The following is a 13,885-nucleotide window of genomic DNA, read 5'->3' on the forward strand; positions in this document are numbered from 1 at the left end:
GAACCAGATTTTCATCCTCATCTTGCTACCTCCCCTACTGTTTGTTACCCACTACTAGCTGTGTCATGTCAAATATTCTATGAGCATCAGTGGAGCTGCAGAGGCATATCTGTTGGACTAAGTTAGCTAGAAGTATTATTACCTTCCTGGCAGAATCAGTCCTCTGGTATATTTCATGCTCCTTTAGAGACTCAGGCCAGCTCTTGGCATGTGTTCATACAGTTTCTGGCTGGTAGTCAGATGCAATTTTTCCTTGAGGTACCCTTTTGTTGGGAGAGTTCCCCCTTTTATAGTACTTCATTTCCCATCAAAGGGCACCAGATGGGATCCAACAGGCATAGCCACATGACTTTGTGAATAATTATAAGCAACGTGCAGACAGTGAGAGTGTGGCAGATACAGGGATATTTTTGGAGAGTTGTGATTTTAGAACTATGCTTGGGGCAAAGCCCACAGAGTAAACACAGAATATATCTGTCCACTGAGGAAATACCCTTATTTGTCCTAACTCAGGCCTGAAATCTGAACCCTCTATTTCCCCAGCAGTTCAGATCATTGGAGAGAAGTTCCAAAAATGGTTTGCCCCATCCCTGTGCTTAACTCTCTCTGCCATGATGCTGCAGCATGTACAATTCTGTGGAGCATCCTGGAACATTCCTGACATTCTCTGCTTCATGCTAAGGAAAGGACACTCTGTGGAAATATGCAAGCACACTCCAGCAACAGTGAAAGGGTGAGGAGCAAGCCAACATCTCCTTTATGGGCATTTAATTTGGCTTGAACTTCTGCCGTGGTACTGAAAGAGAAGCAAATAGTGCAATATGGTCTTTATTTGCTCCGGTTCTTGTATATACTGACCCCCTCCTCTAGTCCAAAGCAGGGGAAAGCTCTAAAGGCAGTTTTTAAAAAACAAACCCTGCGATTTACCCCAGCTTCACTGGTTAGCAAGCTGAAAAAGGGAAGCCCTGGGTACCAGAGAAAAAAATGTCAGTTCCCCCTTGTAATGGGGTGGCTTGCCCCTTAATGGCTGGAGGGCCTAGGGCTAGCCAAGCCTGATTACTGAAGGAAGGCTAGGAACCCCCAAACTAATGGAAGAGAGACACTGAACTGAGGTTGGAGCCTGGAAGCCCAGGATATATCTGAGGACATTAAAGTGAACCCCAGGTAGGGAAATGTTTTAATTTCCTGTTGAGTGTGTTTGAGGAGCCCTGAAGAAGGGGAAAGCAGAGGCCACAAGAGGGTGCTTAGGTGGTGCCCAGCCCTGTTACACCCCGTTTTAGCCCTTCAATGACAATTAGAAAGAAGAACAGAAGAACTGCAAATCCATCACAGACCAGGGGTGCCTCTGGCTCCTGTCCCCGACTGTGTCTGAAGCCCTCCTTGTGGTATAGATGCAACAGGACTGCTCTGTAATCAACATAAAGGGGATACTTCACTGAGGCTGTTGCACACTGACAAGCCCTATGGTTATTTCTAGCTCCCAGGCTAACACAGCCTGTTCTGCCTACTGTCACCATCAGGGGTCTCCTGAAGTCCAGGCGTGGACTTCTCTCACTTCATTATAGGGCCAAGGCTGACTGCTTCTGGGGCATAACAGAGTGAGGGGATACCAAGTGATCAGCTTGGAATATTCCACTCAGCCCTGCGTCTTCCTCAGCCAGCTCATTAGCACTGCGCTGTCCCAGCTTCCGGAAAGTTTGGAGGCAGCATTTATTATTATTGATCCTAATAATAATAATAGGCTCAGACTTTATGATGATTTATTCAGTCTTATGACACTTTACAGGGTGCTTTCTAAACACCTGAAAGTGATACATCACGCACCCACGCTGCTTTATAGGCTCACTAGCAGTCTCTGGAACAGCTTGTAGCAGTGCCATCTGCGGGGAATGTACGACTGGCCTGGTTTATAGCACGCCTTATAAGGCGTTATTAAAGGAGGGGGCTACCCAGGAATCGTTTCATAAATATTAATACAGTTTTTCTCAAGGGAGCTGTAACTTAAAGTGCAGCCGAATCTGCAATGTCAGGGCTCTGACAGCACCAGGGGAGGGCAGGTTCCTCATGAAACACAAGCTCAGAGTACAGGAGCAGGCTGTGAGGTGAACGGGCTGAATGGATGGAGCATAAGCAGTGAACAATCCTTGCATCCTGCCTGGTATTTGACCATTCACTTTCATTCTGTAGCAGAGGGAGGTTTCTGTGTGTTTCTAGTGGTTGATTCACAACAGGTGATGGAGGGATCATTTCTGGGGACTTGGGCTTTTCTCCAGGGAAGGGTGGAATTGCAGTATCCTTCCTAGGGGCATGAGGGGGTGGACTTGCAGTATTTCTTTTTCATAAGGTTGGCCCATCAGCAGACCCAATAACAAAACTTTGACTGGTATAGCTGAAGGCGCAGTACCCAGCCCATATAAGCAGGGAAGCTACCCATGCTGATTCTCACAAGCCTGTCTCTGCATCCCACAAGCTGTCCTAACAGGACAATTCAAGTGTCCTGAATGGACTTATGGTGGGGTCTCTACCCTGCACAGATGGTGAAAGGGTTAATGTAGGTGTGAGAGGCCAATTAATCCACCTGGTTGCATCTGGAGGGTGGGCCAAGCCTAGTTATAGACGAAACCCAGCTGGGGAGGAGCTGGTTGGTGCTATGAAGAGAGGAAGTGTGGTACACAAGGAGGCTGCAGGGAGAAAGGGAAGGAACTCTGCAGTTTGTCTGTGGGTACTGAAGGTGGAGAGACTGGCGTGGTCAGGGAAGGGGCTCTGGGGGAAAGTTGGTCCTGGGAATTTCTCCTGAGTGGTGAGGTCTGGTGAGAGGCTGGGAGAGATGTGGAGCAGGCTCTGGTGATGGGTTTGGACAGTAGGACAGGATCTGGACTTCAGGGAGAGAGCTCTGGGAGGTGTTCAGCTGAGGAGGGGAAATGTAAGAGACATGAAAGAACAAGCTCCAGGAGGGCAGAAGTTGGGTTAAGTTTGTTCTGTTGGTTTGGAATTTTATGGGGGGGATTTCAGGGGAGAGCCCTGTGAGTTCTGGCCCTGGGAGAAGGGTGAACCTAGCGAGGCTGTGAGGAGAAGGCCTGCAAAAAGTCTTTGATAGGAAGAAGTCCAGAAGGCAGCAGTGAGGAGTCTGATAGAGCTGACCTTGGTTTCTGCTTATGGGGTCCCTGGACTGGAACCCAGTGTAGTACAAGGGCCTGGGGAAGGTGATGGGTGTCCCGGGGAAGGTGATGGCCATCCCCTGAGAAGGAGAGGACAACTGAGAGCCCTGAGCAAAGGGGACTAGGGACAGTGGGCCTCGAGTTGAGGGCTGAAGTCCAGATGGATGGATACATACTCCTATTTGTTGGCCTTTAGTACCTCTGAAGGGGAGAGACTTTCAAGTGACCTGGCTGGAGGGCTAAATAATGAGGAGAGGCAGATCAGCAGGGCTGGAGCTGCTGTTGGCATGGGGTGTGAGGTGAGGAGAGCCTGCTACATCACCCGGCCAGGAGGAATTGCAGTCTGGTGGTGGTGTGACTTTGTACAGTGATGCCCTGTCAGTATGTCAGCGTGGTGGTGTTGCATTTGTAAGGATGAAAGTTTGTCTCTAGCCAAGGTGACATCATGATGCAGACATATCCCGGCATATCAGTGCAGCCTTCTCATGAGATTATTACACCCTGCATAATAAATTCAAATGATAGGCAATGTCTACATTTCTGGGATGCAACATGTGGTGCTCAGTTTGCTGCCCATTTGCCCCAACGCCTGCTGCTATTGGAGCAAAATGTTTTAAATTTCTATTTTGATTCTTTCTTCAAGATTGTCATCACAGAAAAGCGTGGTCTATTTTGCTACTGGTATGTAACTGCTATGCCTTTGTTTTCTGTGTACTGTCCCTCTTAAATCTCCAAACACGGGGCTGTCTGCCAAGATAGGCAGCCATTTTTTGTCCAGGTCAGCGCAGACTGTTACAAAGGAGACACTATGTGCTCCCTTGTGGAGCCTCTACTTTTGTTCGTTCTTGTTTTGTTGTTCTCTTAAGCCCTGATTGGGCCTGGAAAGACTCCCACTGATTTAATGGAGAGTAGAATCCGGGCTGTCATCTAAATTAAAGATCAGGCTGGTGGAAAGTATCTGTGTGCTGTCTATGCATGGAGGAAAGTAACAAAATGAAATGTCAGTTCAGCTTGCAACCTTTGATCAAAACCTCCCTGCAAAGTTGGAAGTATTATTTTCTAAGCAAGTCCTAATGAGCAGGCTATGTTTCTCACTCTTTTTGGCGCCTGCAGGCATGTCTTTGAGACAGAATGGAAAACTATTTAGATGACTTCCTTTCATTTACTTCTATGTTTGTACAAACATGGGCTCATTGCCAAGGCCCCTGGCACAGTCCCATTAATAAAAAACTAATTATAACAAATTTAACATGCTGCCAACAACAGGCGGCAGAAATGAAATACCTCTTTCCAAGAGGTCTCTGCCAACTGCCATAATGTCACCGTTGAAGCACAAACTGACAGCAACCCAGCACCCACACTCTCCAAGAAACATCCTTACAATAAATACCCTCTGGTTAAGTATTAAATAGCTTAGACAGATGCCTGTAAATAACCTGCATCAGTGTGGGCAAACAGATGGGTCTTGCAATGGGTTCTGCAAACAGTGGGTGATCTCTCAAGTGGAGTTGAGGACCCAGTCCATCTCCAAAGTCTGTATGAAGACCGCTAGAAAAAACGCTTGAAAGCTCTCATTTGCCAGGAGGGTGCAGGCTATGTATGACTACGATGAGTGACTGTTGCACTGACAGAACCTGATTCAACTCCCATGTAAATCAGTGGATGCTCCTGTTGGCTCTGGTGGGAGCTGGATCAGACTCTGCCAATGCAACAGTCACTCATTGCTCAACCCGCTCTGAGTTCCATTCAACCTGCTACTGCTACTCTCGTCCCTCTACTTCTTTGTGTCAAGGAAGGAGGAGCATTTCCCTGCTTGCTACCTGCCTCCCCCACCTCCTAAACAGTCCTACCTCTATCCCAAAAGAGACATGAGAAAAGTCCAAGGCACTCCGGTAGGGTTGGTACATTGCCCGGGAATGGGCAGACCCAGGGCAAAACCTGCCCAAGGAAAGGAAAAGGCTGGCATGTTTCCTGCAGTGATTGTCTTCTCACAAGATTTTATTGAGCTCAAAGTTTGTTCCACCTTGTTTCGTTGTGGATTAAAAGCAATTTGGGTCCATTCTCTCATCCCCATCCCCTGCCTACACACACATGCATTCTTCTTACTGAAAACTAAGACCACGGCTAAGTACCTCTGGCTTCATATCCTCTGCCCATCCATTCCTCTCTCTGTTCACCATCATGTATTCTCTCATGCCCTTTACCCTGATAGGAAGCAGGGGTTAACAGTACCTGTTTGACATTCTTCCCATCTACTAGCTTCAGATCCTTTAAGGGCCACCTGTCAGTCATCTTGTATTGATCACCTCGATCCGCCTTCTTTACCTTCTCTAGGAACAACTGCATTGGCCTACAAGCAGCCACTGGATGGGAGAAGGCAGAAAAAACTGACGTTACTGCTGGCCTGAGACACACATTCAAAGTGCACAAGTACGTGTCTGACTGGCTGATATGTAGGGTTACAAACACTGTATTGACACTGCTTTTCCGTGAATGCTACCATATGGGATTTGGTCTCTTAGAACTACTTGAATGAATTTTCTGATTCAGAACCTAGGTTTCCCCCATCCTAGGTGAGTGCCCTAACCACTGGGCTGTTCTATCAGTTAGGTTCTCGCAACAGCACCAACAGGAGATTAGGCCATGGAGACTCCCTGTACTGGCAGTTAGGGCACTCTTCTCAGATGTATGAAACCCACATTCAAGTCCCTGCTCCATATCGGGGACTCAAACTCGCTTCTCCCACATCAGTCCCTAGCCACTGGGCTATTGGCTATTCTGGGGGATATGTGAGAGTGGGGTCTCTCTCTTATGTTTTTTCACACCGAGTTTTCGAAAGGTATGGTGTTCCATGCCTGTTTTTCACAAAATGGAATTCTTGTTTTCTGACCAGCCTAAAATGGGATTGAGTCACCCAGGAGACCAAATCTTATGGAAACTCAATCTGTCTTAAGCTCCTAAATCAACTAGATGCTACTGAAACTCTCTGTAGAGTAACAGAGAGACAGAATTGTGGTGTTCTTCAATACTGCACCTGTTATAAATTCTTTGCTCCAGACCGATCTTTAAATCAGGTTACATGTTGTCATGATCTTTACCAAAAAGTTGGCATGTAATATAGCATTGGAAAACTAATAACTCACTGATCATTAATATTGAGTAATGTATGCACAGGATGTGTACAAAGAGTTATATATGTGCGAGAATTATGTATGTTTGGCAAGCCATGCATAAGCCCAGTCTGCCCTAGATATAGGAATGCGTATTTGCTTGTCTGATCCTCCTGGTCATCTGGCAGAGACAATGAAGGTATATTTACATAAAAGGTAAATAAAGCCAGCAACCTGATGAGTGGGTGGGAGAGAGGGTCTGAACCTCAAATGATAAGCAGCCAAATGTTTACAATGTTACTGTATTATAAATGGGTATTGGGTAAGGTCTTTTATGTAAGCCTGTGGCACACTGGTGATCAATATTACTGTGAAATATCTGTATTAACACTACATGAGGAATTATGGATACTCCCTGATATTATACTTTAAAGTCTGACCAAGCATGGGCAGAAACAGGTTTTTTCCCTTACAGGAAGGCCATGATCTACCCATCTCGAATGTAAACTAAGCATTATGGAATCCAAACAATGGAAGCCGAAACAGAAAGCCGTTTTGGTATCCATCACTGGGGCACTCAAGGGGCCAGTGCTCTTGAAATCTCAGAATGTTGGGTCCATCAGCCAAGAGGGTTGAAGTCTCTGGTAACTGAATATAGGTGAGAACATGCTTAGGCAAAGATTGTAACTTGTTGAAATTAAGTATTAAGAGTATTCTTACTTTTGTCTGTCACCATTTCTGTCTTTACTCCTTATACTTGGTATCACTTAAACCTGTGATGTTGTTTAATAAACTTGTCTGTCCTTTACTATAAACCAGTTCAGTGCAGTGACTGAAGTAAGAGTTTGTCAAACCCCAGTTAAATTAATAAGCTGCTGTTGTCTCTTTAAAGGAGCAATGAACATAACTTTTGAGAGCATTCCAGGAGAGGGCTTGGCCTCTTCAGGGAGATGTCTCTGGGGAACTCGGGAGTTGGAATTCACTGTTTGTTACCCGCTAGGCAAGATTTGGTCAGGCAGAATCCTGAAGAGTTGGCTGGCATGGCAGACAAGCTGGTGTGTCAGGGAGTTGTCACACAGCTTAGCTGTAGCAAAATTCTCATTTGCTGAGGCTGAGAGGGGTAACAGTAACTCACAATTCTGGGAACCTCAGCGGATTTTCATATTGGCAGATGGTTTGGGGGAAATTTGGGACTGGGAGGGTGTTGGGGTCAGCCTGCAAAGAGTAACTGGGCAGTGGAAGCCAGGGTGTGGCCTGCATGCTTGTATGTTGGCAGGCATAGTCAGGGCTGTGAGCCACAGTAGCCCAGCATTTAAAGCTTCCAGGGTTGCAAGGCAGGTGATGACCCCTGACTGGTCTGGGTTGAATCCCAAAGTGTCACAATGAGACATTAATGGGAATAATAGTTACTAATATAGGGAGTAGCCCTGTAAATTGTTAGCCTTTCTATAGGTTGTTGGGAGATCTTTATGCAGCCAAAGCGAACCCCTGCCTTCTTCATCTCCAGCTCTTAACATGCTATGATGTGAAATCTTGTGATAAACACAAGTTCCCACCCTAAGGTCCAGGTACCTTTTGATTTTAATATTAAAAGTATCATATAAAAAAAGACAAGTACCTTCTCCAAAGCCAGGAAATTACCCACCAGAGATTAAATCAACAGTTCCTCCAAAATACCTGACCACATCACAACAGCCTTTTGTGTGCCATTTTCTCTGTGCTACCAAGGCACTTACCAACTACACAGAGGATGGAGTTCTTCCTCTTCTTTCCTGTTTTCCAGACATGGACAATTTCCAGCAGTCTCTCATTCTGGGGGTTAAACACATCCTTCTCCAGTAAGATCCAGGGAGAGGCCATGGTGGGCTGTGCACGAGACAGTAAGCAACAATAATTGTGCTCTTTCCCCTTACATTTGTCTGTCATCAGAACCTGGGTGACGGTCTCTTTGGCCTTCCACTCCCAGGGTATGAAAATAAATAGAGAAGTGCCCTGTCTGTTTGATGCACTTTGATAAATACGCATTATTACACAGACACTGTGATTCTATGGCTCTGAGTCTTCAGTGCCTTGCACCTTATGTTCAAAGCGAGTGCAAAGTAAGTTGTCATAGATTTTTTTTAGAGCCAACAGGGACAATTATGATCATGTAGTCAGACCTCCTGCACAACACAGACCAAAATAGCTTCAACAGTGATTCCTGCATCAAGTCCATAACTCCTGATTGTCTTTTCAAGAGACGTCCAGATCGGAGTGTTAGGCTATGGCTACACTTAAATGACACAGCTGCAGCGGTGTAGCAGTTCAGTGTAGACATGCACTCCAGCGATGGGAGGGGTTCTGCCATCACTGTAGTTAATCCACCTCCCCGATATAGCACTGTCTACAGCAGGGGTTAGGTTGGCATAGCTACAAGTCTCAGGGGTTTATCACACGCCTGAGAGATGTAGCGATGCAGATGTATGTTTTCAGTGTAGTGCAACCCTTAGTATTTCATACTCACTGTGACCTGGTGTAAATAACTCCCAAAAATTCAAAGCACTGGAGAGTCAGGCCTAGTATTTGAGAAGAATCTTAAATATTTTCCAGTTCTCAATATATTTCAAATACAGAGCAAGGAGCAAAGATTCACTAGCACAACATTTTAATGACTATCTCACATTAGTACAGGAATTTCAATTCCCAGGAATATCAAACTGTTTCAACTGTGAGCATGTCTCCCCTCATGCTGGTATAAATCAGAATTAAATCCATCAAAGTCAATGGAGTTACTCCAGTTTAAAACTTGCATAACAGTGACGACAATCAAGCCCCAGTGTGTATATAGTCATATAGGACTAGAAAGTGTTCTTAAATACAGCCCTAAGCAAGGGATGATGCATAAATTGCACCTACCCAGGCATAGTTCCAAGAGGCTTGGGGACTCAGGGATACAAACTTTTTGATTTTGAAAATTCCCACCATGTGACTAAGCTCACCAATCAAAACTAGCAGTATTGGGGGAGGGAACCCTGGAAAATCAAAATGCAAAGACCCAGAACAACCACCAGGTTACTGTTTTTCCCCATGTAAAGTTTCCTTTCAAAAGATAGGGGCTGTTTATTTGTTTTGTTTGGTTTTTAAATTAAAGTGACTTGGTTAAAAATTATTTTCCAACCTTTAATAAAAGCCCAAATGTTGATTTTTTTTAAAAAAATATTTAGTCAGAAATATTTGGTCTATTTTGTAGAGAGCCTGGTTCATGATTGGGACTCTTAGATGCGACCTTGGTACAAAATATTAGTTTTTATGAATGGCGTAATAAAGAACATTTACCATTACGCACATCATTTAAACACTAACAGCTGTGGACATCACCAGCTAAGGTTAACTGTAGAATTCCCAAACCCAACCTTAAAAAACGCACTGTGAATCTGCACACATGCAGGCTCTGGACATGTTTTTAAGCAGTAAATAAATGCTTCGGAAAGGCGTTTGGCAGCATAATGAAAGAAGAAGGTGGAGGGTGAGCAGAGGTGGAGTACAGGGGGAGATGTAGACTGGCAGCATGCCTCTGGGTTGTCCTAGATATTGGAGGGCCTTGGGAGCAATGGGGCAATGTGAGGACGTGGTCATCTTGGTCATTACCAGGAAGTGACCTTGGGATCACCAGAGCTAAGACCATGAAATTCTACAGTTTGACCTAAAAAGTGAGTATCCAGGCTGGGCATTGATAAGGCACAGAGGGGCGCAGGGAACACATACTGGGCAGTGGGGGCTACTTGGACAGCTGAAGGGCCCTGCTTTCCTACTTACTGCAGCCTTTACAAGCTTCTGGGGGTCGCCCCCTGTGCTGTCCACCTGACTGTTTTACCTCAGTGAGCCTAACTAGGCTCCTGGGGACTGACTGGGCCTCCAAGGCCCTTAGGGGTGGGGGAATGAAGCCAACACTCCCACCGAGGCCTATCTACACTGGATCTGTCCAGAGCTACCCTACGCTGGCTTAGCAAAACACCTCTGAAAGAGCTGCATCCAGCTGGCATTATGTGGCAATTTTGAAGTCCCAGATCAGGTGCCCATGGTTAAATACTCCCCCATTCCCCCAGACACAGCAGTCTCCCCCACAGGCCGTATTCTCCCCTCTGCTAATGTTCTGCCCCATTAATGCTATCGCTCCCTGCAGTCTAGCACTCCCCAATGCCCTCCCAACCCTCCTCCCCTCAACCCCTCAGTTCGCGCCCCCCACCCATAACCCCTCCAGGCCCCTTGCATACAAGCTGGGCAGTGCTCCTTGCTCAGCAGCTCCCTCCTGCTGCTGGGCGGGTGGCTGCTTCTCCTTCCCTCCTCTGCTGGCTGCTCTCCTCCTCGGCACCCTCCACAGGCCCCGCTGGGTCGGTGTTTGGGTGAAGGGGATTGGCTGGCAGGATCAGGAGGGGACAGAGTCTCAGCCACCACCACAACTCCTCTCCTCCAGTTCCCTCCACCACTGGATTAGTGGGTTCCTCTCCCTCAAGCCTGGGGGCTATTGCAGGTCTTCCAGGACCATAGAGAACAGGCAGGGCACTTGCCAAGAGAGTGAAATGGGCTTCTCTAGTCTCCCTCCCAGCATTATATGGCTCCAATCCACTGGAGGAAGGGTTCAGAAGGACCCTCTCCCGTAGGGGGAATTTTACACAGTAAATGCCCTGTGCAGAGACTGAGAGGCCCCCAGCCTGTGTGAGACACTGGGACTCTGAAAAATGGCTGCCACTGAGTATGGATGGGCTGAAAATCATGAGACACCGGTAGGGGATTTTAACATGCATGCAATTTTTGATTGATTAGCAAATAAACACTTGTAACTGGGTCACTTTCCAAACTTGCTGAGAAATATCTTCTCTAACACTATTTTAAGTATCCCAATGTGCCAACAAATCAGCTGCTCCAGTCAGAAATTAGAAAGGGTAAAAACAAGGGAGTAGAAAATCAAGTAAAAGTAGAAGCTTTAACTATGGAATCCTGGGTATTCCTCCCTGTTTCTGTATTTCTCTTCTTTTGATCTTTGATATTCGGAAAATGGGAGGGGGGATGTTTAAATTCTCCTCCCAATTACATTGCTACATGCCCCGTTGACATCCTCAGTTGTACCAGTCTAGCTGAAAGAGAGAAATTTTAATTTTTCATCTGCTACTGTTGATTGTGCACCTGAACATACTTCTCAGCACACAAAGGTCTAAATGTGAAACATAATGTGTGATCAAGTCTCAAAATAAAAATACATAGCTCTTATATAGCTGTTTTCATCAGTAGATCTCAAAGTATTTTACAAAGGATGTCAGGATCATTATCCCTTGAACTTGAATGCCTGGTATTAACTGAGGATATTGAGCTGGTTGAAAATCACAATTCCTATAACGTGGGAGGTGGTTTGTCCTGGCAGATGTAGTCCAGACAGCTAGCCCAGCCTAGGGTGACTAGATGTCCCGATTTTATAGGGAGTAGGGACAGTCCTGATATTTGGGGCTTTTTCTTTTATAGGTGTCTATTACCCCCAGCCCTGTCCTGATTTTTAACACTGGCTATCTGATCACCCTAGCCCAGCCCACAGACGAAGATGGGTGCATGACTACAGAGGCATGGCAGCAGCACAGGCCGACACAGATTAACATCAAACTGATCCAGAAACAAACATTTTGATTCAGGTTGACAAACCAGAATGTTTCGATGTGGGTTGCCCCAACTTGAAAGGAAATGTTTTGTTTCAATTTCCCTGATGGAACATTGAAAAATTTCAGAAAAAAATTGAAATTTTCTCCTGGAAAATTGCACTTATGGGTAAACTGCATTTTCTATCGAAAATATATTTTGTTGGAAAATTCCCGAGCAGCTGTACTCTCTAACTGCAGGTTCCTGGTTCTGTATTTCTAATATAAATACTGTTTGACAATAAAAGGGAGGGGATGCCAGTTAGTGACTGTATCATCATTTCGGCAACAGCCGATTGTGACTTTGTAAACAGTCTATCTATTTCAATAATAAGCTGCAAGGAACCCAGGAAGCAAAGATTGTGTTTGATGCAAATGTGTTAGTAATTAAGAACCAGAAAAGAAACCGTGTAAAAACAAAACCATTTTGAAGGAACAGCATTGATTTTAAAATAATGATTTTGAAAGTTTCCCATGAGACATCAGCAATTTCTTAATATAAATAGGGATTGTGCAGCTAAATCAAATAAATTAAACCCTTCATGTACATCTTACTTAGACAGTGATTAACCTTTCAGCACAACTGTTTATTTACACAGACTGGAATCACTCCCATGATTATTTAAACTTTTTTTCTGGTGCTGGAGCAAGAAAGAGATTTATCTTTACAATCATTCTACTGCCATCACTTTGAATGCAAATCGTCTAGCTAGGTTTTCTTTGCCTCCCCATTCCTGACGGCTTTTCAATCCTCTCCATTTCAGGCCTTGCTAATGATATTCACCTACAAAGAGACAGCCTTGAGACCAGACCATGTACACCTGCTATTTTGAACTCGTTAATACATAGAATTATAGAATATCAGGGTTGGAAGGGACCTCAGGAGGTCATCTAGTCCAACCCCCTTGCTCAAAGCAGGACCAATCCCCAATTTTTGGGCCCAGATCCCTAAATGGGCCCCTCAAGGATTGAGTTCACAACCCTGGGTTTAGCAGGCCAATGCTCAAACCACTGAGCTATCCCTCACCCCTCTATAATATGATCTAAGCAACCCCTTAAGGGAAGTGATTGAAAGTCAAGCTAATAAAGGGACCATCATCTCCTCTCTAACTTAATACAGAAAGCACAATATCTTCTCTGAATGTAACCAAAGAGCAATCTGTAACCTACCTATTTTAACCCCTTGTGTTCTAGAAAGAATCTGTAATATTTAAGGTTTCAGAGTAGCAGTATCTCATTGAAACCCCCCAGAGATTTGCACAAAAATCCAGATCACCAATCCAGAAAGGGTACAAACAGCAAGATAAACATTAGCAAGAGGAAGATCATTGAGACTTTACCAGCCGTATCTTGTTGAAGACAAATTGTGGGATTTCAGTCGCAGGAAGCTTTAGAACAGGAAACGGTACGTTTGCGAAATGAAAGCTTTAAGAACAAAACAGGAAGTCTGAAGAACCTGATGATGGTGCTGAAAGCAGCAGACTTGAGGTTGGGGCAGGAAATAGCTCATGCGAACATCCAGAGCGGAGAGCGGCACAAGACAGGTGTGGCTTAGAATAAGCAAAGTGTCAAAGCAGCCATAGATAAAATCAGTTGTTGGCAGGAGGCAAAATGGTGTGAAATTGGCTTTTCTTTTCTTTGTTTGAAAAGGTTTGAAGTTCTGAATGGAAGAGAGGTATGGTGTAAACAGCTCCCAACAGGACATTGCTTTTCTCCTCACCACATAAAGATGGCCATCAATTTCTTCTCCTATAAAAGGGTGATTTCAGGGCTGTTGTACTATAGACTTTGGAATGAGACAGAGTAATGATGGGATTGTGATAGACCCTGGTTCAGCAAAGCACATGAGCAGATGCTTATCTGTAAGCATGTGTTTTTCCCACTGAAGTCAGTGGGTTGGCAGACGTTTTGGCGTAGAAGGGGGTGTCGGTTTTGTGAGTGTCATTCTCATGGC

The 13,885-nt window shown here is 45.2% G+C and overlaps 1 protein-coding gene across 3 annotated transcripts in view; it reads right to left on the minus strand.

The window, feature by feature from the left end:
• LOC102938923 (exocyst complex component 1) overlaps positions 1-13,383 on the minus strand; it is a 59,026-nt gene extending 45,643 nt beyond the window's left edge. For 2 of the 3 annotated variants that reach the window (XM_027826367.3, XM_043522438.1), the window contains exons 1-3: positions 13,272-13,383; positions 8,005-8,134; positions 5,391-5,521 (exon numbers count right to left, since the gene is read on the minus strand). In XM_027826367.3, coding sequence (XP_027682168.2) covers positions 5,391-5,521; positions 8,005-8,128 — 255 coding nt within the window. In that variant the 5' untranslated portion in view covers positions 8,129-8,134; positions 13,272-13,383. Of the gene's footprint in view, positions 1-5,390; positions 5,522-8,004; positions 8,135-13,271 lie in introns of those variants that run through there. The other variant, XM_043522439.1, reaches the window with a different exon arrangement.
• Between the last annotated feature and the right edge of the window lie 502 nt (positions 13,384-13,885).

Source organism: Chelonia mydas, chromosome 9 (assembly GCF_015237465.2).
Source record: "Chelonia mydas isolate rCheMyd1 chromosome 9, rCheMyd1.pri.v2, whole genome shotgun sequence".
Taxonomy (NCBI): domain Eukaryota; kingdom Metazoa; phylum Chordata; order Testudines; family Cheloniidae; genus Chelonia; species Chelonia mydas.